Here is a 24,691-nt window from a genome sequence, read left to right on the forward strand (position 1 = left end):
TTAATTTACATGTTTTGCCTTTCTAACCCCCGTTGGTTGAAACAAAGGAATTTCATGCCATGTCTTCAAGTTAAATGTTTGTTTTGTTTTTTATTGTGACTTGCTGCTCCACATAAATAGAGATCTGATCCGATTAGTTTGGCCACATTGCTAAAACAAATCTTTAATTATGAAACAGTTTGCACCCACAATAAAGGGAAAACAATTTTTTCCTCTTTAATTTTAGAATCTTGTATTTATTATGATTATTGTTGGCCTTTTCTCCATACATGTACATACTTTTCAGTAGCTTGAGACAAAATAAACAGTCAAATAAAAGCTGCAGTGAGATTTGAGAATTTAAACGGAGAAAACTGAACTCAAATGCGACATTTTGTTTCTTCATAATTAGAGAGGTAACAACTCAAACTGCTACACCGTCTTTCCAATGCAATTCTGTCATAAATAATTCAGAGGTTTGTCTCCACACTCTGAGAACATAGTTATGTAATAAAAGAAACATTATTTAGCAGAAAAAAGGGGAAAAACTGCTTTTCTATTTGTTTCGTAGATCAAAAATAAAAATAGAAAATATTACCATTTATCACTTGCTGACAAGTTTGAAAAGCAGCTGTTTTACAGTGGTGACACCAGGCAGCAACCTGATGCCTAAAAAAGAATATTATTTGTCAGAACCTTAAAAAAAAAAAAAAGAAATTGAACTCAGCAGGCACTTAGTAAGGTATTCATACGGTCTCTCTGGAGACGGTATGAATACCTAAGCTTCAAACTTTCGTGCTGTTTCTTTTGTTGTTGCTACGTGAACAGAGGTATATGAAAGTCTGCGTTGTCAAAGAGGAGCGGCCTGGTGACGGGAGTGGGATCCTTGTCAGCCTTGTGTAGGAGTTTAAACAGTCCCGTTCCGATATTCATTGGAATTCCCATAATGATGCACTCCGACACGCCTGCAATGAGAACACGGGAATCTTTTAATACCTCACACAAAATAGGTCAAATTACCTGTTATAAACACAAAAGTTTACCACAAACAGAGTCTTTTTGTCCGAAGTAGGCGGCGTCAAAGAGGTGGTCGGCCGTTTTCTCAAACGAGGCCAGCATGAGGACACTCTCCTTCATTTTGGCTAGTCCAAACCTGGTGATTCCCAGGATCTCCCCCTTTCATACAACATCATGCGGAAAGGGAAAGATACAAGTGAAACACTTAATAGGACACATCTTTTATCTAATGGACACGAGGAGGACAACTGTGAAGTGGACGGAATAGAAAACAAAGATCTGAAAAGTGTGGAGTGAGGTTATATTCAACCCTCTTTCATCTGATACCCCAACATAAAATCCTGGGCAACCCAATACCTTCAGGGGGCACATAATGTCAGGCGCCATGTTTTCTAAGTACCTTGTAGGACATGAGATCTGCCAGAAGCATGACGTGACGGCGATCGATGCTCATGCCGTGGTTCACCATGGTGTACTGAATCTCATTAATGATGGTGGATCTTGCAGCCTCAATACCCAAAGTCCTTTCAACCTAGATGAAAGGTCAAAACACAATCACTTGCATTTTTGTTTATTTTAAAATTAATCCCATTCCCTGTATCTTAGAAACCACCAAAAACAAACCCACCAAAAATATCTGGCTTCTGAAACCCTCAGCAGAGGTTGCATTTCGATGAAAAAGAAACAAATCAGGAACCTTTAGAAAACTATAACTAGATAATTGGCCACCAAATTGCAAAGGCACGGTTTAATACTGAGCACAGCAGTAAGCATTACTTGTTTTTTTTTTGTTGTTGTTTTTTTTTCAGTTCCCTGCGGACTATTATTGTCTTTAAATCACGAACAGAAAGCTCAGATCATGGACAAGCCTTTTGATGTCAGGCAGCATAAATAGAACGTGGACTGGGCTTAAAAAGACAGATGGAAATGCCATCAAATTAGATAAATATAAAATAAGTACCAGTCTTTATTATAACTGAGGAATGATATCACAACAAAAACTGAGGGAAATTTGAAAATTAAAAATATGGCAGAATCAAAACAAGCTGAAATGGCATAGTGGACCATTATCTTTAATGTGAGATCACTTAGAGACCAAATAATGCTTTGTGCTTTTACAACTCACAATTAAAATTTATTTATTAGATCCTGCAGCTACTCAGCAAAAATACAGTTGTCAATGCATGTAGAAATCTGCATGGCAGTGCAGTTGGTAGCACTGCTGATTTGCAGCAAAATGTCCAGGGTTCTGAATGGAGTTTGCATGTCGCTGTGCATACGTAGGTTCTCTCCAGCTTCCTCCCACAGTTCAAAGGCCTGACCGTGAAAACTGGGGAGTCTTAATTAATTTGTTGCATGGTTGTTTGTCATTTGTGTCTTGACGTTGCCATGGAGTTTCTCACAAACAGCTAAAGCTGCTTGAGTATGGGAAACAAAAAATTACAAAAGTGAAATTATTGTCATGATTACTAAAATTTTAATATCACATTTTTTATTATTATTTTTATGAATTAGTTTATCTTTTTCTTAATTCCAGGCTTAGTCCTTTTTTAATATTTAAAAAAAGTATTTGCAAGATTCAAATTTAATAAATATTACTGAAAACAACAACAAGTGTTTCAGAATGACAAAATATTCAGGATTCTTATCAGTAACATGCCTCAAATATATTCCTTAGACATTTTCGCCTACTTGTTTCTGTCTTTTTTAGCATTTAGCCCCTGGAGGAATCCCTGCAGACCTGCCTCCTCTGCTGTGTGTTAATTGGTTTTAGAAACTGGTAATAATCCAACAACAATTCATCTAAAAGCACATGAAGTGTTATCATTCAATATCACACAAACTGCTAAAGATTTTCAATACTCGCATCACATCTAACTTTTATGAAGAATCTTTGTTGGAGAGTTGTTTTTAAGTCGAGGGGAGTTTTTCCAAAGAAGTTGATGTGAATGCAAGACAGGGAAAAGTGGAAGCAGCCAATAAAAGTGGAAAATATAGCACAAGACCATCAGTAATATTCAGAGTACGTTTATAACAAAGTTAATATTGAAATGTTGTGTGATTGACTAAATGTTAGAAACAGTAGTAGTTGTTGTAAGAATCTTATCGTTTTTCATTACAGCATCTTTAACAAGGTCAAAGAGAGTATAAGATTCAGTTAGTACAGCTTTTTCTCTGTGTAAAGGGCTGCTTTTCAAAAGCTGCGAATGACACTGAAATCATCAATCAGAACAATTTCAAAGCTGCATAATAGAGCGCAAAAATCTGTACCGACACAAAAAGAGAAATCAAATCTTCATTTAATTCATCGCAGTTCTAATCAGTAGTTTCCTGTAATTTCAGCTGCGTAGTATATGCAGAATGACTGCCGAAACAACTTCAACATGAATGCCCCCCTCTTCACACGTACCTCATATGTGTTGTTCGAGGTGGTCCGGCTCCCGTTGACACCATGCGTTGCCATGACAGCTCTCATGTTGTCGCCTTCAACCAGGAGTTTGTATTTGTTCTTTCCGCTTTGTTCGTCGATGTGAATGACGGCTCGGGAAACTTCAGGTATCCCCTGAACCACCACCTTTAAGGGGAACACGCAGCGAGACGTGGATTTATTTGTAACTAATGACTCTTGACTTCAATTTTATCTTAATCTAAGTTAACTATAACACTTTATTTCCTTCCTCTGTTAGAGAATCTCAGATGTGAAACACTGAAGTTGTTTTCAGTAGATGGATATTTTGGTATTTTAAAAAAAGATCCTTTTTATTTGCCTGATATTCAAAATTTCTAATTTGAATATTATAAATACAATTAGAAATTTTGAAATGAATATAATTTGAACATTTCTGATTATGTTTTATTAGATGCAGGCCGCAATAATCCATTAATATAACACAAAGTTGATCTGGGTGTTTTTGATTTTTGTAAACTCATACATTCAAAACACACACAATAAAAAGGTTCACATAGTATCCAGGAATATTAATGGAAAGTTTGATGGAAGGAAAAACTATGATAGGAAAAAAAAAAAAGAAAACATTTTTGGACTTTTAGAAGAAAAATAAATTTTGCCAACAATTTCTCCAGGGCTCCCTATCCTTCTTGAATCTAGACAGATCAATACTGGTATTAAGTGTCACTTCATAACATGCCCACAGAGATGTAACATTCTGACTTTAAAGAACTGCTCCCTTCCATTCTGTTTTTCTGCTTTTTAACGTTGTTCTTCAGGTTGTTAACTGTCCGACAGCTGCAAAGTGCTCTTCTTGTTGCTTAAAAGGCTTTTCAAAACTATCTAGAAGTAAATAAAAAAAAAAAACATACATAGACAGGAGAATAAAAATCTCCTTTCTTACAGTCCCAGTTTCCTCAGGAGCTTCACCAGAAAGGCTGGTCTTACAGAAAGATGAATATTAAAAGTCCTAAAAAAAGGAAGTTTTGTATATTTTATTCATCTATTTTTTACCTTTGGAAGTTCTTCTTTTAATGACTGCAGAACGTAATACATGGAGCTTTTGTTGTTCTCCCGTGGCGACACGCAGACCACCGCCTCACCGTGCACGACGATGTCGCTGGGCTTCACTCGCAGCTTCGACATGCATATCGAGTACCGCACCGTTTCCGCATTCACCTGGCGGACGAAAACATCTCTGCTAAATGAGCTGCAGGCGATCAGGCATGACAGAAGCCTGAAGTTCTCTCAGAGCAATAAGAGTGAAATGTGTTAAGACAGAGCTGTGAAACAAAAAGATTTCACAGATGAGCAAACTGAACCGTGAAATCAATGAAGAGTTTGTCTACTTGAAGTCACTAAAAAATAGATTATCATCTGTAAAGAACTTCATTTACAATGCAACTTGTTAAAGTACAAGATCTCAATGCCATGTTTTCATTAATCAACATATTTATTAAAATGACAAGAGGAAAAAAAGATAACTGAGATCAACTCATGACCAAACCAGGACAGGTTTGGTCCAAACCAGGACCAAATTCTTATAAGCTATTCTTTAACTTAAAAGAATAGCTTATAAAAGTCTTATTAGATAAGAAGGTGCATGTCCAATAAAACATTTAAAAACCAAAATTAAAGTCAATCCTAAAAACATACAGGCAACCAGTGCAGAACGGACAACTTAAAATGCTCAGTTTGCCTGTTTCCTGTTAGCAGACGTGCAGCAGCAACGATGTGTGTCCAGCACAGAACACAGAAAGATGCAGTGGTCCAGTCTAAAGCCAATAATAGCATGCATCAGTCTTTAAACGTGATGTTTGGTTAATTTTGCTAATTAATCCTAAATGATAGACTGAACTATCGCATTGACCTCTTTATTTCATTTAAAACCAGTCTAAAAAAATATATATGCTCCTAGATTACTGATAGCAGTGCAGTTACAAGGAACCTAAGGAGTAACAGAACGGCTGCTTTTTAAAAGCTAGTTTTTCCAAAAAACAATAAATTGTTCAGTCTTATTTTCATTCGAATGTGAAAAGTTAATCTAAATCCAAATACTAATGTCATTTACCAGATTTTGCACAGACTAATTTCCATTTTCTCCCAGCAATGATACAGGACACCATGTTTTTCCAGTTACACTGACTCCGTCTTACTTTCTGAGCCCAGTTGAAGATCCCAGCTTTGATTTTCAGAGCTTTCTAAGCTGTAGCCACCAGTGGCCCACAGACTGGAACTATATCCCTAAGCCTTAGATCTATGGACACAAACCTCATCCATTTAAACTTTATTTAACATTTTCTTCTGTGTTATATTTATTATTTTACATCTTTTATTCTAACTGTTCATGTATAGACGTTCTGGTCTTATTTTAACAAGTAAAATATAAAACTTATCCTAATATATTCTAATCAATTAACACCGTTTTTCACTGCTATTTGCTCAGGATAACATTTCTTAGAACATCTCAAACATTACAACGTGACAAAACAGAAAACGAAGAACCCGTTAGCATTCAAATACTTTTGCGCAGCAGTACTCATTGCAACTGAAAGGGAAGTATAAATTATTGAGCACTGCTGCGGAAGATGGGATTCGCTTCACATATGCAGTGGGAAAGAAAAAGGAGAAACGAGCCGTACCTCCAACCGGAGCAGCCTTATTCTCTCCAGAGACAGCTTCACCAGGATGAAGCAGTCATCCGGGAGGAAAACCTCTTCAATGTACTCTGAAATCTGTCGAGGAGCACAAAAAAAATAAAAGTGGGTTCATTTCAGTTTGGCACTTGAAATTGTTCATGTTTCACATTGTGCGTTCACTTGTGACCTACTGGTCAATTTCTACAGCACAATAGCTCCCGTTTAGAAGATTAGGAAGGATTACCTCTCCCAGAAGCGTTTTCTCAATTCTCCCCTTCACCAGCCGGGCAAAGTCTGCGTCGTCTTCCACGTCCAAGTGAGCCGTGATTATAGGGGTGCTGCATGGTGAGAGGAGAACTCTCAGTTGCTTATTCAAAACAAATTAGGGGCCCGTTTACTACTGTGACACAGAACAACATTGAGAACCTAATTTTACTCTGAATTAGGTGCTAAAGCTGTAGACTTGAGGAGCTTTTCAACAGGTGAGGACGACTCATTAAAGCACGCACTCCTAGCCATTTGAATTGTGGTTATGACTAAAATCTTGCTCCATCTGACAGCCATAAATTACAGCCCATTTCCAAAGATGAACCATTTCAAAGAAAATTGCCACCTTTGAAAAAAAAAAAAAGAAAAAAAAAAACACTTTCTCCGCCAAAACGTCACAGGGAAGATATTGAATTTTCTCTGTAATTACTTACCTTATATTCTTGGAAGCGTTAATAATTTCTTTGATGCGAGGCACCCCCAGAGTGATATTCATCGACGCCACGCCAGCGAAGTGAAAGGTTTTCAGTGTCATTTGAGTGCCTGGCTCTCCGATGCTCTGGGCGCAGAGAGCTCCAACCGCTGAACCTGGTTCCATCTGAGCTCTTTACCAAGAAATAAAGGTAATAATCAGTCTCTCGGCAAAGACAGCAAAATTGGAAGAATAAAATTCTATGTTAGAACATAAGATTAATACGGATCACGAGAGAAGGAAAGAAGTTGTTATATATCTCAGTGAGATTGGCTAATTCTACTGTATAGTACTTGCTAAAGTATTCATACCACATTACTGCAGTATTAACATTAATAAAAAGGCAGGTCCTAGATCAGATCATTTCAGCCCCAAGTCAGTTTCAGTATAGCCTATGGATCCAAAAACCAGATTGCCGATTCCAAATTAGCTATTTTTACAAAAAAAAAAAAAAAGAGTTAAAAAAGATCGAGTGAACGCAAAATGTTTCTCTCTCTTTTTTTATGTTTACAGTTTAATTGCAAACAGTTCTATCTTGTAAAATCCCACATTTCATCACATGAGAGAGTGATGACAAAGACGCACCATTTCCAAGAAAAGCGCCACCTTTGAAAAAAACTTGTGAGTGTGACTTATTACTGACGTTCTTACAGCAATGAGATTAGGTTGGCCAACTGTGGAATCAAGTGGCCAATGAGAACATCTAGAACAGCTTTAGATGTGCAATATTTTGTAATTTTGCTTACAACATGACAAAATGTTTAAATGGTTTAAGAGGTACAAATACTTTTGGAAGGAATAATCAAACATTGCTGAAAAATAGGCAAGAAAGATCAGTCAAAAATAACCATTTGGATATTAAAGACGCCTACACTTAAACACGGTTTTCCGAATGATGTGGACAGATGTGGCATTGGCTTCTGTATTGCTGAATGTAACTACTCCAGTACAAAATTACATTGCTCGTCAAATGCCGCATATATCACAAAGCATTTAGAGTAGGGACTCGATAAAATCAAACCACCATGAGTTTTGTACCTCATATACTTGTCTCTGCAGATTCCTAAGAACTTCTCTAGTTGGGTTGGGGTAATACGGTCCAACTGATAAAGAACCTTTGGCTGCAGGGAATAAATAGTTTAAAGACAGATTTATAAGAAAGATTAGATCTAATGCCGCTACTAATTTTTCTTAAATTGTCAATACCTCAGTAGTCCCGTTATCATTGATGCCGTACTTGTCTCTGGTCTTCTTGATCCTCTCTGACATGGTCTTTATAAATTTCTTTATCTCCTGAAATAAAAGAACAGGACAAAATCAAAAGGCCATTTATGAGCAACCTTTGGACTGAGATGACTGCCTGTTTGTGTGATATGCAAAATGTTTCATTGTCATGCAAAGGTTAGACGCTGCAGTAAACCTGTTAGAAATGAATTGGACACAACCTCAATGAAAAATCTAAGCAATAAAGAGAGCATTCAGATATTTGAGTCAGTCTAAATGACAAAGATCAGAGTAATTTTGACAGTCACACTGTTATTTAATATGTTCAAGACACAAATCTTGCCGGCACACCATTCTGGATTTAGTACAACAATCCAACATGCTTGGTCACTGTACCTCCAGGTACTTCTCTGCACCAGTCTCTGTTAATTCCTTCATAACAGGGGTGAAAGTTTGATATTACAACCGGCAAAGTGTTTAACAGGCAACTCAATGCTTCTTTGTATTTCTACTTCACAACTAACCGCTATGTTGTTTTCAATTATGTTTAACCCCAGGAAATACACTGAAACTTGTGGTTGTATCTAAAAAAAAAATGTTGAGAAGTTCTAGCGGTACATTGTAGAAGCGAAAACCTTCTCCTGACGCAAATAAGTTACATAAGGTAGATGCTTAATACACCAGATTTATTTCCAAATAAAACTGTAGCACAAGCAAACTAACTATGCCCAATAAAAGAACTTGGTAACAATACAGAACATTAACAGCAAGGTCAAACCAACTTCCAAACATCTTTTGTTTCCCCAAAACAACAAGGTCATGGTAGTTAACTGAAATCAAAATGTAAATGTAACTCGAGTCACAGGTCCATTAAGAGATTTAACAGGGCAAAAAAAAGCCCTGCAAGTTATTTTTATCCCAGTTTTAGATGATAGATAACATGGGCAGGCATAAAAACAGGAGATCAAAAACAACAGTGATGAAAGAACAGGGAGGCTGAAATAGTTAAAAGACTATAAAAGTCAGAGAAAGTATAAAAGGCCTCCTCTCCGTTTGGTGGAGCCAACAGGTCCAGTCCCTGTTTACCTCGAGATAAAAATTTTGAAGCTCTTTCTAATTATATATTAGAAAACAGAATAACAAATACTTTTGGTATTTTCATTGGGTTTCATGACATTTCTTACTCATGAATGCTAGGTAATAGTGTCAAAGTAGCTTACTGATCTTTAGCTCTGGAAAGTAAACTAACTTTAGCCTAGATAAATGACATAAACTCTTTTCAGTTTTTCTTGGCTTGTTAGGTCATAACACTGCAGTTTGTAGAAGAAAGGTCGATCTGCTTCTGGTGGAAAAAGTATACACCTCCTACCCAAGATATACAGTAAATGTGGATTTGCAACATTTATCCAATTTCTAGCTCACATTTATGTTTTTGTGACCCTGTTAAAGCAGCTGGATGTGCTCTGGTCTCAGGTTCAGTAGATTTATCTGAGTAAAAAAAACTCAAGTTCTTTCACACTGCAGACTTGTGGAGTCAAGGCAGGAGTTTTTCAGTCTGGTGACTGCAACTTGTTTGAACACCTGAAAATGTTGGTTTTATATGTAAAAGAACAAAATTCTTCATTCAGTCTACATCTGAACTCAATCAATAAACCATAAAATGTCGGTCAGCTGACATGTAAAATGACGAACGTGCTCCTAAACGGTTCCACTTGTTATTAAAAATTGTTTAGAATTTTGAAAGGGGTCATTGCCCAAATTAAGGGGCAACAGCACCGTCATTTTACAGAACAAAAGCTGTCTGAGAGCTACAACAGTTAGCACATTTGTTGCTGAAATAAACCAACAGCTTTAAAATGTGTAAACTGGACAACAATTAATTGTATAAAATCCTAAAAGCATGTCTTTTCCCCAGGCAGATAAAATAAAAAAAACAGCAACTATGAGGATCTTTTTCTGTAGATTTACAACAGTGATACGCTTGGGCAATTCTTACCTCCAAGAAGCTGTCTCTGCAGCACAAAAAGTCCGCCTTTTTCATGATGCCATCAGCAGTGAGGACGAGCTCGTTCTGACTGAGGGCCGGCTCATTTGGGCAAGTGTAGACCGCCTGGAGAGGACAAAGAATCAGAAGCAATCATTCGCACAATCGGCAGTCACTGGCAGAGAGACAGTAACCCTCTGGATGAACGGTTCACATGCATGCTCCATCGTTTACTGAATTACACTAGTGTTTAACAGACTAAATGACTGTCGTTTTTTTAACATTTCTGAAAAACTTCACAGTGATTATTATAGACTCAATGCAGCTATCTGCATTCCGAGTTAAGAATGTCGCTATCAGGTCATCTTTAAATGGAAAGGGGATCAGCCTTTTGAAATGAGCCCATCTACTACATTGACTGGTCAAATGTTAAAAATGAGAGGCTATTTCCAAGTCAAATATTTTTTTTATCTGCATTATTTTTGCTGCTTCAGAGAATCTGGGATGTCCCATGTTTTCCTTCCTTGTTACAAGCCAAATGATCAATTGCATCAAAACTGGAAGTAAATGCTATTGTTCTATAATCCATATGAATAATTATGACTTAATCTTATATTATTAATGCTTCCAGAGCCATAATAATAATAATAATAATTCAGGTCGACGAAGAGGGGGGGAAATGATATACCACAATCCTCAAATAAGAAAATCCTCCAAATCCCCTAAGGTCGGTGTAAAATTGAGTTTCTGAACAGCAGCCCAATTGAAGCTTTGACCATTTTGTAATATATTCATAAATGCACTCATTCAGAAAATTAGTGCTGAATGAAAGATAAGAATTCAATAGAGAAGGTAGTTTGATCATAACAATTACACAGTAAATTACAAGGACAGCTTTCCTTAAGCAGCTAAAGTGGTAGAGGTTTGGACCAGATCAAACTTAATCTCACTTTAGTTTAGATGACCCAGTTTATCTTTTGGATCAAACCACTGTCTGGAAAATAGATTTTGTTTCTTTAATTATCTTATCTCTGTTTATTAAAGTAAGAGACTCTGGAAAGATTAATGGCTTTTTGGGTTGAAGAAGTCGCAACTTAACATTTGAATGTAAAATGTGTTTTCTCACACAGAAAACAGTCTGAATGTCTGTTTAAAAAGAAAAGAAAAAGAGATCCAGACATGAAGATGCAATTTGCTGAAATAATTTTTCAATTACCTTAAATAAGCAACTTAATGTATACATGTATACATGCATGCCTTCATGTTATAGAGTAGATAAATAGATGTTTAAAAATGTGTCGTTTGTTGCACAAAGGTATGTTAAATACTATGGTCAGCTTTGATGATATCTTTCACAATATCAATTATTTCATTACAGCTATGATTAAAACTAACCTTAATTAATATCACAAGTGTTCTTAGAGTATAAGGACTTTACTTTTCCAATTTAGCACAATCTAGTAATACTGTGTGCATCAGACTGTCTTCACTTACAGGTCTCCAAGTTCTAATTCATGTTGTATAGATTAAATTCTGGTGCATTTTAGCAACTACACACAGTTGAATAATCACTAAAATGACAGATTACTATATTATTGGCATTAATTTGTATTTAAAAAATTCTTTCACAGGTAAATATCCTTACAGTTTCCCTTTCTGTAAATTTTCAGCTCAATTAATAATTAAAAGCAAACCAGGAATGTCAAACTTTTGTCAGCTCCAAGTAATTTGAGAAATTTGCTCAAAATAATTACGAAATTACTGTGTTGGCAGCAGAAACAACTGGACTCAAATAAGGGCCTTACGCTAAACAAATACTTTTAGTATATTTTGGCGGTCTACCCCAAGATGTGTGACAGGCAGGACAGAAAGAAAAGAACGCATCGCTAGCAATCTGTTTTTACTCGTCTTAGCTCACCCTAATATTGTCCAGAACTCTCTTGAACTCCAGCGGCTCATCCTTTCCTTCCATGGCAGCCGGATCCAGGCCATCGCCCCCATAAATAAATTGGATGATGTCACCCGTGGAGCTGCGCACCGTCAGGTCATACTGAGAGCACAGATCCTCGAGAGACTTCACCAGACGCCTCTGTCAAACCAAACGTCCGTCAAAGTTACCAAAAAGCATCATCATCAAGGCTACTGCTGATTTTAATCATGAAAAATGGTCCAAAAAATAAAAAATAATCACTCAATTGACTGACGGTCAATATATAAGAGCAATTGTTGGCCACTTTACAGTTTGTTTGCATTGAAGGTGCAGTTTGAGGACAGGCTGATTCATGTTCTGAAGACGTACGGGGTTTACTCATTTCCCAGTTTAATTCGGTTCTCTGTTACCATAGGGATCCATCGGCATTACCTGCATGTATCCAGTCTCTGCCGTTTTGACAGCAGTATCCACCAGACCCTCTCGACCGGCCATGGTGTGAAAGAAGAACTCGGTGGGCGTCAGACCAGAATAGAAGCTGTCGGCCACAAAACCCTTGGCAGCAGGCAGCTGGAGGTGAAATTATTATTGACTCATTAAGCAAGCTTTAAAGTGTTCTGAAAATGCCCATGAGAGCATTGCACTTATCTGGATTTTATCCAGTTTTCTCCTGCGGTTCAATCTATAATCGCTTTCAACACATGAATGGGGACAAACCAATAGATTGTGGGGCAAGTTAGTATAGCAAGGACTACTGAAAATAAGTTAGTGTAGCTTATAAGCATCACAGTAACAAGTCAGTAATACTTTTACAAAGTTGTTACCCTCATGTCTAACAAACACTACATTGGTGATGCTTTGGGTAATATTTCTGACGCATTTAGTTTCTTTCTTCTTTGTTTTTATCAAGTTTACTTATCTATATGACCACTGGGCTGTTTAATTTCGTTTTTGTCATGTGGAAGGGATTTACAATTAAAATATCTCAGGAATAAAGGTTGAACATCACATGAATCTTCTGCTTAGTGGGGTTGTTTGCAACCCCAGTATCAACAGTGCTGTACAAACAACAGATGAACAGAGACAGGAGAATGAAAGAGCTCACTTTTGAGTGTTTTTCAAAGTGAGGCAAGGAGCGGTTTTCAAAACCATCCGGGACTCGAGAGCCACTTATAGCCTGCTGACCCACACAGGCGATCATCTGGGAGATGTTAATGAAGGACCCTGAATGCAAGCAAAACAAAAGGATCAGACAGTAAACAGAGCATACAGGCCAAAACGCATTAAATGCAGGAAACAGCAGCTCTAGAAGTTTCACATTCACTATCCATTGTAGCTAACTTTTGCTACAGTGACTATCAAGTCATAAAACAAAAAGAAAAAGAAAAGCCAAAATATAAATAAAAGAATTGTCATAAACACTGATGTGGATTTTGTCTCCAGACATAAACGTTTACAAAGAAGTAAAGTTCCAGATACGTAGTAAAGAGCTGAAGGAAAACATATTTCATTTATATCGCTAATATTTTAGACCTATAATTGTAAGAAACTGCAACTGTAATTAGACTTGTTTTCTTCCCAGAAACCTAAAAGGTTCTTTCAGACCTCCATTGTCTGGAAGAATTTTCTCTGCTGGTGTGTAAAAACATAAGCACTTCTTTCATGGTGTTAAAGCATCAAGGCTTCTCTGAAAAAAAAAAAAAAAAAAAAAAAAAGAACCAGATCACTCTATCTAATTGCACTGAGCTGTCACAGAGAGGTTGCACAGAGGTCAGGGTGTCACTTATCTGAATTCCGGATGTAATCACTTAGAAACGATTTCCTGATGCTGTCTAAAAGCTTGCCGGACTACCAAAGCTCATGCTGCACCATGTTTTCCCCGCTAACTCAAACAGCAACAATAACTATTCCTACAGTTTAAATTTAATTGGATAGGATGGGGATGAGCTGACAGTCATGGGAAAGAAAGGCAGCAATAAGGCAAAGGGTGCTATTAATATTAAACCATAAGTGCTGCAAGTCCTTCAAAGTAAGGGCAAGGACTCCCGACTGACCTCTTACTAATTCTGGCAGAAGAAGTTTTGTATCTGGAATGTTCTCACAAAACGTTGGGTTACTTAACGTAATACCTCGTTCGTTGATGACGGAACTACAGTCCTGAACAGATACAGTCATCAGAGGGTCGTATAGGAGCACCATCTTAGAATCTCTATAGAACTTAGATTCAATGTAACATTTTAAAATTCACAACAGGGCATTGGACAGTAACATCAGACATTATAGGGTAAAGTTTGTAATGTTTGTGAATGCTGCCAGAAAATTTCATACAAAAAAAGTTTGCAAAGTTGCATTTCAAGAAATGAAAACTAATGGAAGAGATCCATGCAGAGCAGAGATGAGTCACCATTGTGTAACACCAAATTGGGTGAAGACAAACAGCATATAAGCAAATACATCTTATGTCAATTGTTAAGCATAATGTGAAAAATGTGACGATTTAGACAGCCACAGGACCTCATGGAATCAGGGAGTCACTGAATCAACTATAAACTTATCTGCACACCAAATATTCAGCTCTGGAAAAAATTGAGAGGCCACTGCACTGAACCCCTCCTCCTGAAAACCTCCTGGTTATTCCACCAAATATTGATTTCTGAACTCCTCCTGAGTTAAAACAGTGGTATAGCTGTTTCTAAATGAATATGAACGTGTTTTCTTTGCATTATTTGAGGTCTGAAAGCACTGCATCTTTTTTTTTGTTATTTTGACCATTTCTCAGTTTCTGCAAATAAATACTAAATTTTGCTTGGACATGTTGTCAGCAGTTTATAGAGCAAAAGAACAATGTTCATTTTACTTAAACATGTACCTATAAAAAGTAACATCAGAAAAACTGATCATTTTAAGTGATGTCTTCATTTTTGCCAGAGCTGTATGTATAACAACTAAATTATGACTTTAAAAAAAGAGACATTAATACACAGATGCATTCAGCATACTGTATGATTATCAACTGGTTTTAGCTGCTATTCAACGTCACTTCTATTAAAGATGCCTTTTTTTAAAAGCACCTGAAAGCCTCTCTACCTTCCTTTGCTTTTTTTTTTTTTTTTTTTTACATAGAAATGTTAGAAAGACATACTGATCAAGCTCACGCTTTTTGTGTTTCTTTTCTGTGATAACGACCAATTAAGAACGGAGGGTAATCCTAGAATAGTTTTCAGGCAGGCTTACCTTTGGAGCCACAGAGAGCCATAATGAGGGGGCTGTTACTCTTATCAAGCTCCCTCAGACAAGCACTGCCAGCTCGATCTCTGATCACAGAAAGCTCTCTCAAGATGAGAGCCTGTCGAAAAAGCAAAACAAAACACATTGGTGAACATCACAGAATGACAGAATTCTTTTCATCCTATACATACAAGTTAAGCAATTTTCAGCTATTTGTATCAGTGTGCAGTATGTACATTAATTTACTGATTTAATGTCAAAGATATGAAGCCCTTGTTTATTGTTGTTCTGTGTGACTTTGAATTAAACCGATACGCTTTTAAGGTAAAAAGGCAAGTTAAAATGTTCACCTTTTGTTAGTGGAGTAAGTCGATGAATAAGCGGCCATTATAAGGCTGGAAAAATAGCTTAATGAGTGGCTTCTATTTTTAAACACAGGAATCATTTATTATAAATGATTCATGTGGGGTCAGATCAGTATGTGATCACAGCTGCTGTAAAAAAGATTTTTGAAACATTTATAATAATCACTCAAATTTCTGCTGGAGACTAGTTTGAAAGTCCTGTTTTGTTGGAAATCAGAAAACTCAGCGACACTCCTAATGAGTCACCATCAAAGTGGCGGTGAGGAGGAGTCCGGGTGTGATGAGCCCACCTCCAGGGTCTCCTCTGCCGAGCACCCGGGCTGCTGCTGCAGCTTGCCCGTCTGCAGAGCTTCGATGTATTCATCACACTTCTTGTAGCCGTCGTCCAGCAGGTCCTGTTTGGCCTTCAACAAACCCGTCCCGGGAGTCACGTCACCGATTCCTATAGAGAAGCCTCTGTTGGCTGAAAATCGAATGAGAAAGAACTACATTCAGAACCACATTCAAGTGATATTTTCAGATTTCCTGTCAACTTTAAACATTTTCTAACTCAAAAGACAGGCCGCTGGATTAATGACTGCTCTAGCGCCCAACCACTGGGCTTAGCAGGTTTTCTGGGGGAAACCTTGCACATTTAAAAGAGAGTTGTGGCTGCATAATGGCTTACTTAATATCTTTTCAACCACACTTTGCCTTCTGCCCAGCTTGTCATTAAAAACGCTTACTTAAAGCACTCTGTTTTGCAATGATCCTTTGTGGCTTACCCTACTTGTGGAGGGTAAGTCACCCTCCAAAAAATAAAAATAAAAAAAAGTTTAAAACCATGTTTAAAAAGCAAAAGTCTAAAGCAATACGTTGGGATGCATTTTCCAGTTTGTGGTTCTCGTTTTAAAGACCAGTTTAAGAAGCTACAGATTTGGAAATCAAAGAAATATTTAACTATCGTTAAAATCCACCCACCCTTGTGTTCAAAGGTTTCAAATTACAAAATGTCTCAATATCAACATTATAAAAAATCTTCTTTTAAAGAAAGCTCCCATAAAAGCTAGCCTACCGGTTTGGGAGAAATTACTATAATAAAGAGATTTTTGTCTGTTTTTAGGAATATTTACGTTATATATTTTTGGTGTACACTAAACATTTGCAAAGTTTTAGTGACCAGATTTTAGGCCAACACTGTGGACCACCTACAGAGATAGACCGGAGCGAGTCGTGCCAGGCGGGACATGGCGTTGGCAGCCTCCAGCTGTCCCCAGTCTCTTAGCAAGATGTAGAAAATGTTGTTCTTTGAGCCGGACCCCAGGGTGCCCTTATCCATGCTTCCACACATCAGCTCACTGTTGTGAATCACCACAACTGAAGGTGTGCCACAACAACAAAAATAAAAACACAGGTACAGAGATGAAGCCGTTAGATCCAGAAGAGAAACGTCGACAAGGTCAATGGAACAGTGTGATGTTTGCCTTAGGACAGCTGATAATGTTTTAGAAATGAAATGTGATATCAGAGACAGTCACTCAATGAATAGTGTGAAAATAATTATTTTTTTTCCCTTAAGAAATTAGATGTGAAATTAGATATTTAGGTTGGAAAAAAAAGTAATTTGAACTTTTTGTGATTTCTCACTATACTTTTCCAAATTTGAAAGTATTTTACTATTGATTTTATATTCCAAAACAAAGCAAAAATAATGAACATTGTGTATAATTTTTCTCCCATGATCCAATTATAAGCTACTTTGGGGTGGCTGATCACATAAAATCAAAGTGAATAAAAAGTAATTATCAAGACAGTAAAAACCATTCAAACTTTTAATGTGAAACTCACACGAGTCGTTGTGGCAGAGATCCTCTCCTTTGCCGCAGTACTGTTTGCCTTTGGTCCGCAAGTTTGCATTGACAAGGCAATCTTTACTTGGCTTCAAAATGACACTGAAGATCTGTTTACCTGTCCACAAAGCAATTGGCTGATAGAAACACAACAGCATATTAGCGGCCTAAGGAAAACAGGGTGGCGTGACAAGAGACACTGTGGTTGCTCTACCTTTATTATACCTTTATTATAGCAGGGCGAGGGAGGGAGATCCTGATTTTTTCATCCTTCCCCACAAGTATTGACGCAACGATCTGGCAGGCTTTCGACCTATCGAAAAAGGTGTCCTTCAGCGTCAACAGGTACGCACCTTAGAAGACAAAATATGTCGCAAAGTTAGTGCTGGTGAAACATAGCTACTTGTCAACGCTGCTTTATGGCTCCCTTGACAAGCAAGAAATTGACACTTTAAACAGCGTAAACATGTATTTTTAAACACTAGGAAAACTGGGGGAATTTCTAACATTTGTTGATGAAAAAAAATTTTTTTCATTCTAAGTTAAAGATTTTGAAGCATCATATTAGGAAAGAAACAAACAAACTACTGTCATCTGTAAACGCTTACAACAGATCTCTGCACCCACCTGTCAGGAAGTCCTGAATAGCAGCAATCAGAGGCTCGCCATTTCTTGGAGTAACAAGGTTAGCTTTAGTCTAGAAGACAAGACAAATAACCGAAACTGAAAACTTACTGAAGGCAACATCTCATTATTGGATTTCAACTAAATTATTAGATTTCAATTGATTTTATTGGCAAATTTTTAAAGGAACCCAATAATCTAGAAAACCCAATTTCCTCCAAAAACGAAATGCATTTCTATTATACCAGCCTAATTTGCCGTCATTACATCATCACAAAAACATCAGACTTAAGAAATATTGAGGAATTAAATACATGTAAAAAGTGCCAACTTTAAGATGACAAAATATTATTATTTTAAAATAAAAATAGAAGTAGATCTTGCTTCAGTCAGGAGTGCAACTTCATTCATAAGTGAATGAAGGAATGAAATAAGGAACACATTAAGTTGGAATATTACTGTTTTATGACAATGACTATTTAATTTGCCATTATTACTCCAGCTTTTTCTTTTCCAATGTCACATTATCCCCCCCCCTATTCTAAGCATTAACATCTCACTAAGATCTCAAACTAGGTGTGGAAACATAAAACAGTTAGTTATTTTTGTCCAACTGGTCAAAAATAATATTGGCAAGTCAGCTCTGAATGCATGGCACCATAAATATTGTACCCCAAAATCATATTGAGACAAATATCTGCAGACTTCAAAAGACCTAAAATTTTAGAACATAAAAATAAAAAAACGTTGAGGCTCTGCATGAGATCCAAAACATTGTATATATGTGAGTTTTGAAAAAAAAAATTTTTAGGTTTTTTTATACATCTTTACTTTGGGTGAAAATAATTGTGCAGGGTGTTGTTCTGCTTGAATAATGCGATGACACAAACCCCCATCAGGACCAGGGCTTCGGCTTTGGCTTCTTCAGTCTGAGGCAGGTGGAGATTCATTTCATCGCCGTCAAAGTCGGCATTGTACGGCGTGCACACGCACTCGTTAAACCGAAACGTCCTGTGGGGTTTGACTTTAGCCTGCGAGGTTGAGAAAGAGATGATTCATCATAAGCGAAAGGAATAAAATCAGTATTCTGCTCTTTGACTTTGCAACATTAAATCACCAACGGGAGACAAAAGACACCACTCGAATTCACACAATAACCATAATTACCTATGTTCTTCCAATCAGCCATAGCTCTTTGTAGAGAGTTCATGCCTCATTAGTGCATCATAGAAAATTATTAATGTGGTGGGTGATGTAAAGTGCCTGAGCATTCATTTGCTTACATTCTTTTCTGCCTTTTGTTCATGTATGGAAAAAAAAAAAAGAAAAAAAAACCTATTTCAGCTGTGACTTCTGATCACAGCTGAAAAATGTAAAATGAAAAATAGTTTGTTGTTGGGAGTAGTGCAATAAAATGAGATTGCACATTATAATTGCAAAAGTAAGTAGCAGATTAACTTCGTAACGTAGGCGGTCAAAAGCTGACCTTTGTGCTAATCATTTTTAATACTTAAGAAGTCTTTACAAATGAGTAGCCCTCACAAATATGGTTTCCATTAGATCCACTAGTCCTTGTAACAATCAGTCCTAAATATAGTGTCTCTTCAGCAATGCTACTGCAACAGATCCATTCTCAACGCCTGGAGTTGTTCTTTCCCATTAAAGCTCTAAGCTTGATCGGGAGAAACTGCTGAAAAAAAAAATCAACACAATCTAGACTTCCCTGGGCAGAAAAACCTTTTAAAAGGGCATTGCCATCAATCTTCAATCATTTGAAGAGTGAACTGGACTAAAACTCAGGTAAATCTGGTCCTAAAACAATTCTAAATCTTAAAAAAAATACCAGTTTGTCAGGTAAAGTGCCTTTTGACGACTGAACTAAAGTTAGGAAGAGCTTAGAAATATTTTTAGTCAAAAACCCAACTTACTATGTGAGCCATGATACTGAGTTTGTGCAGAGAAGGCTGTCGATTGAAGAGGACGATGTCTCCATCAATCAGATGTCTTTCCACCACGTCACCAAACCTCAGCTCCTGAGCTATCTTTTCACGGTTCCCGTATTTCAAAAATCTGATGAAGTCAGAGATGTTTGCTCTGAAATAAGCTTTGTACATGCTGCTTTTAATCCGAGGAAGAAGCAGCTAAATTTACCTTTTTATCTGTGTGTGACGAGTCTGGATAAAGTTGGCTCCGGGGTGAACGTCTGGGCCGTTACGAACGAGTTTCCTCATTAGTTCCAGATTGGCTTTGTTTACCTTCAGACAGAGTCAAAGGCAGTTACTTCAACTTAGACTCTGACTTTATGTAGGCCGTGTAATGAATTTCCCGAACTTATAAAGAACACCTTACCTTCTCTGGATATGTCAGGATTTTAGCCACGTGAACAGGGACAGCAACCTCATCAATCCTTAGGTTTGGGTCAGGGGAAATGACAGTTCTTCCAGAGAAGTCCACTCTTTTTCCTGAGAGGTTTCCTCTGAATCGACCTGAGTCATTAAAGTAAAAATGAGTCAAATTCAAATAAATTATTTAAAAGCGTAATACAGTAATACAATACTAATTGTGCAAAGATTTGAGAAAATCTTTAAATGTTATTGAACTGCTGCTTGTGCTCAAAATGTCTCAGTAAGTATGATTCGGACTCAATATTGTCACTCACAAAAGTAAAAAGGAAAGAAGGAAGGGTGAAAAAGAAAAACATGAAGGTGGATGGATGATTATTTGCTTAGTTAACAAACAGAAAATTCCAAACGTTTGTTTTGAAAGACTTGATCGACATTAGACGTGACGAGCAGGAGGAATTTGACTAAAAGAGAGAATGCCTTCTCCATTGAATGTACCTTGTTTTCCCTTTAGTCTTTGCACAAAGCCTCTGGTCCACTTTTTAGGTGCCATGTTGAGGGGAATGCCAGAAAGTTCACTGTTGATGTAAAGGGCACACTGCAGCTGCAGGAAGTCCCAGTCCTCCATTATCATCTGGGTTTTTGCTCCAGTCATTCGATGCTAAAGGCAAAGAGCATGATAGAGTAGACTGTTCCAAGGGAAAATAAGACTTATGGCATTAAGATGATCTGTAGAACTGTACTGTTTTTAAATGAAGGAATCAGAGATTCTCTACAGACGATAATGGCAGTTAAAACTTGGAGAGCAGCTCATTTGACAAATTACACAGACTAGTGACCTAATTATGCAGGAGTAAAAGCCAAGCCTCATCAATGGCCCCCTGTAGGTAAAAACACTTCTATTGACTGAAATGTAATTTCTATTCCAAGTGCAATGACGCTACGCTTTGAAAAGACGATTCACATCAGACCTAATAGCTGATCCATCTCAGCTCAGTCTTCATAATTTAAATAATTATTTACAGTCTTCACACAAGAGTCTAAAGCTACCTGCTAATGTTCTTTAGTGAAGGTTGAACATATGCAGTGTGTCTTTTAGCCAAATGGATTCACAAATTTCAACTTTCAACCCAGTACAAACCTTAAATTATGAGATAACATTAAATACCAGTGTTGCAATTGAGAATCTGCGATCTTTGAGGTGGGTGTAGACCAGACATTCAGCCACAGTGATTTAGGATTTAGAGCATATTATCTGGTAAAAGTCTATAACAGTTCTATAACAGCTTTATAACAGCAGCAGTAAAGCACCTCAGGCAAAAAGGAAAAACAGCAAAATAAGGACGTCTGGCCTGAAAAGGAGTAAGATATTATAAACTGATGAATTTCTGTGTCATGTTAACATGATAAAGTTCTAGAACTCTTCTTTCAGAGACCCCAGGTGGTATCAGTGAAGAAAGACGCATTTTTGTTTTATTGTCTTTTCACTTTTGGTACACAATTTTGTATTTTTATTTCTCAAAACAGTTAAATACATTTTTCTTTTTCTTTTTTACCGCATAAATTTCTGGTAAAACACGTCAAAGTTTGTTGGATTCATTAGGACTGTGACAGAACATCAACAGGTATAGGTACATTTGCAAGGAACTATATTTCAGTTGACGACGGTTTCCCTGATTAATACCGACCTTTTTGATGACATCATTTAGGAAGATTATCTCCGTCAGCTTCATGGTGAGATCGTCCTCATTGGTGCCCGACTTCAGATCGCTGACCACTGACGGTCGGATGCAGAGAGGCGGCACAAGCAGACGTGTGATAATGAGATCTGCGGGTTTCCCCGCCTCTGGGTTCATCAACAGCAGAGGGATGTCTTCTGCAGGAATTCTCCGAAACAGATTGAGAACCACCAGAGGGTTCAAATTTTCCTGTAAAAAGGAATGAGACTCAAAGTGAACCAGTCTCCAATAGAGGAGCAAAAAAAAACGCTAACTCTTTAGTATACATGTAGCTATGTATTTCTATTTATTTGAACAGATTTGAGCCTTACCTGTGCTCTGGGCAATAAAGGCTCCATTAGTTTGTTGTGCTCAATGGCAATATCAAAGGACTGCAGAAAATCAGACACGAAGGGCTCCACCACCTTTTTGGTTGTTTTATACTTCTCGTGGATGATCTTAAGCAAGCCACACTTTTTCACAGATCCATTGAAAGCGCCGCAGTTCAAGCAAATTGTCCTTTTGCGGCATTTGTCAGAGATCTTCTTCTTCAGCCCTCGTTTCTGCAGGTAGGCCAAGTTTGGCCGTTTCAAGTAATCCATGAACTGCTGTTTGTCCTCTTTGGTCAGGATTATACTCGAACATGTCTTGCAGATCATCTGCACAGAGAATATTAATTTATATTTGAACGTTGAATTTTTGTGACTGGAACCAGTCACAAAAATGCCTCAATGAGGAAAGACGAGGCTACATATTCAGATTTTTTAACATTTAAAAACACACATTTAAGTTGTATGAATACATTCAGGAGAAGGACAAATGATTTTAAGTTTGGAGAATTTATTTAGAACTTCATTTATTATCTTGTTCTGATTGTGACGCTCTAGTGACATCTACAGGACATACAGAGAAATTAAGCAATGTTTCAGGCAGGATTGATCGCTTTCACTGATCGTCCTGGTGATCAGATGTTCCTTTTTTAGTAAAAAGGAAATCATGATTTCTTACCTGCAAAATCCCAATAATTGCTTTGAAGTAGCCGACATGAAAGCAGGGCAGCTCCAAATCCAGGTAGCCGTAATGTCCTAAACAATCGGCCAGATTTTTCCCACATGTCAGACATGGTCTGTCTTTCTCACTGGTTCCCTACAGGAAATATTATGTATCTCATGAAAAATGAGCAAACAATGTTAATGTGCAAAATCCTGTAAAGTGTTATACTTCCGTAACTATCTTCACCTCCATTTTCTGTGCTTTAACCTTCTACATTTGTACGCATATAGATTTGAAAGTATTTAGTCTTAAGGCATACTCTTAAGGAAACCCTTAGAATGGAAGTAAGGAGTGTAGGAAGTATGGAGGAGAAAAGTAAAGGAGACACTGTTGAAGTGTACAAGGACACAAAGAGGAAGGAAGGAAGGATTTTTCCATCCTATTACTTTCCTTTCCTGTAATTATCCAGACATTTCCAAACCTTTGCAGACTGCATATGAACCATGCTGTACAAAGTACATGAACTTTGGCTGCTTAATCACTTTTATACATGTGGACAGCTAAACTAAGCAGTTTTTTTTTTTTTTTTTTGTATGCGAGCATAACTGGAGTTAATAAACGTAATAACTTGTAATTTATTCTTGCACAGAATAACGTAAAACATTTCATAAAAAATAATAAAAAATGACCGTATTATGCTCCATACCATTCGGTGATCCAACACTCCATAAGGCAAAGGAGTGCGTTTGTTATCTTGGCTGTACAGATTTTTACTGACCACCTGGATGTGGGCCTGCTTTCGCATCTGTTCTGCAGATTTCATCCCAAAGCAGATGTGGCTTCTGTAAACAAGCACAAAGAGTCCAGATAAAGACTGAAATATGCACAACATTTCAGTTGTGAACTATTCAAACGAATAGTTGCTACGTTCAATAAGATCAATGTCATATTAATAGTGGGCTGCAGAGATGTTTTCGACACTTTCATTTGACTGACTGAAAAATTACAGAAAATCCACAATCATTTAAAACAGTTTTTATGAAAATTCATTGCAGTTGACTGTTGCATCTCATTCAACTGAAAAAGAACGATCCAGACGCATTATTAACAGCTCTTAATGAGCAACGTTCAGAATTTACGAGAAATTAGATCCCAAAATTAACAAAGAAAACACGAATATAAGGGTTAATGTTGCACAAATACGTCACAATATGTCTGCAAAAACACTCAAAGTTGCCTGGTCAACACCAAATACAATAATATTAAATTACTGTAAGTACTACTAATTATCAGATATGTTAGTCAAGAGACAGTAAGCCTAATTTGTTCTTTAATATTTTAAATAATCTTGGCAATAACTGCAACACTTCAACTAACTGTGGCTATCAGACTGAGCTAGCAAGCTAGCAGTCACACTCACATTTTCTTCGCCACATCTGTCTCTCTGAATTGTTCCTTCACCATTTTGATAGCTATTGTTACACAACCTTTCGCACAATTAATTAAATTGTTAATCTATCCTTATTCCGACATGCTGCCACGCTGTCTTCACATGCTGTGAACAAACTAGCCAAAAGCCGAGCAATGTATTGGTAGCATGTGAGGCACATAGGTGCTACGTTCAATGTCTG

At 37.2% G+C, this 24,691-nt stretch overlaps 1 protein-coding gene across 2 annotated transcripts; it reads right to left on the reverse strand.

The window, feature by feature from the left end:
- Window positions 1–200: 200 nt before the first annotated feature.
- Window positions 201–24,691, reverse strand: polr3a (polymerase (RNA) III (DNA directed) polypeptide A). 2 transcript variants are annotated; one of them, XM_008436921.2, is made up of 31 exons: window positions 24,481–24,691; window positions 23,767–23,902; window positions 23,076–23,213; window positions 22,400–22,726; window positions 22,038–22,277; window positions 20,848–21,010; window positions 20,357–20,493; window positions 20,159–20,262; window positions 19,936–20,077; window positions 18,898–19,038; window positions 18,011–18,080; window positions 17,609–17,736; window positions 17,382–17,520; window positions 16,746–16,910; window positions 15,845–16,017; window positions 15,196–15,307; window positions 13,067–13,185; window positions 12,394–12,531; window positions 11,950–12,120; window positions 10,044–10,157; window positions 8,444–8,479; window positions 8,030–8,116; window positions 7,862–7,944; window positions 6,786–6,956; window positions 6,329–6,422; window positions 6,088–6,180; window positions 4,460–4,624; window positions 3,407–3,571; window positions 1,397–1,528; window positions 1,023–1,155; window positions 201–944 (listed from the first exon to the last, which is right to left on the reverse strand). In XM_008436921.2, the coding sequence occupies exons 1-31, from the start codon at window positions 24,522–24,524 to the stop codon at window positions 796–798; spliced, it is 4,209 nt and encodes a 1,402-aa protein (XP_008435143.1). In that variant the 5' UTR covers window positions 24,525–24,691; the 3' UTR covers window positions 201–795. The 2 variants fall into 2 exon arrangements, with proteins under 2 accessions (XP_008435143.1, XP_008435144.1); XM_008436922.2 differs by lacking the exon at window positions 8,444–8,479.

The sequence above is a fragment of the Poecilia reticulata genome, linkage group LG19, assembly GCF_000633615.1.
Source record: "Poecilia reticulata strain Guanapo linkage group LG19, Guppy_female_1.0+MT, whole genome shotgun sequence".
Lineage (NCBI taxonomy): Eukaryota > Metazoa > Chordata > Actinopteri > Cyprinodontiformes > Poeciliidae > Poecilia > Poecilia reticulata.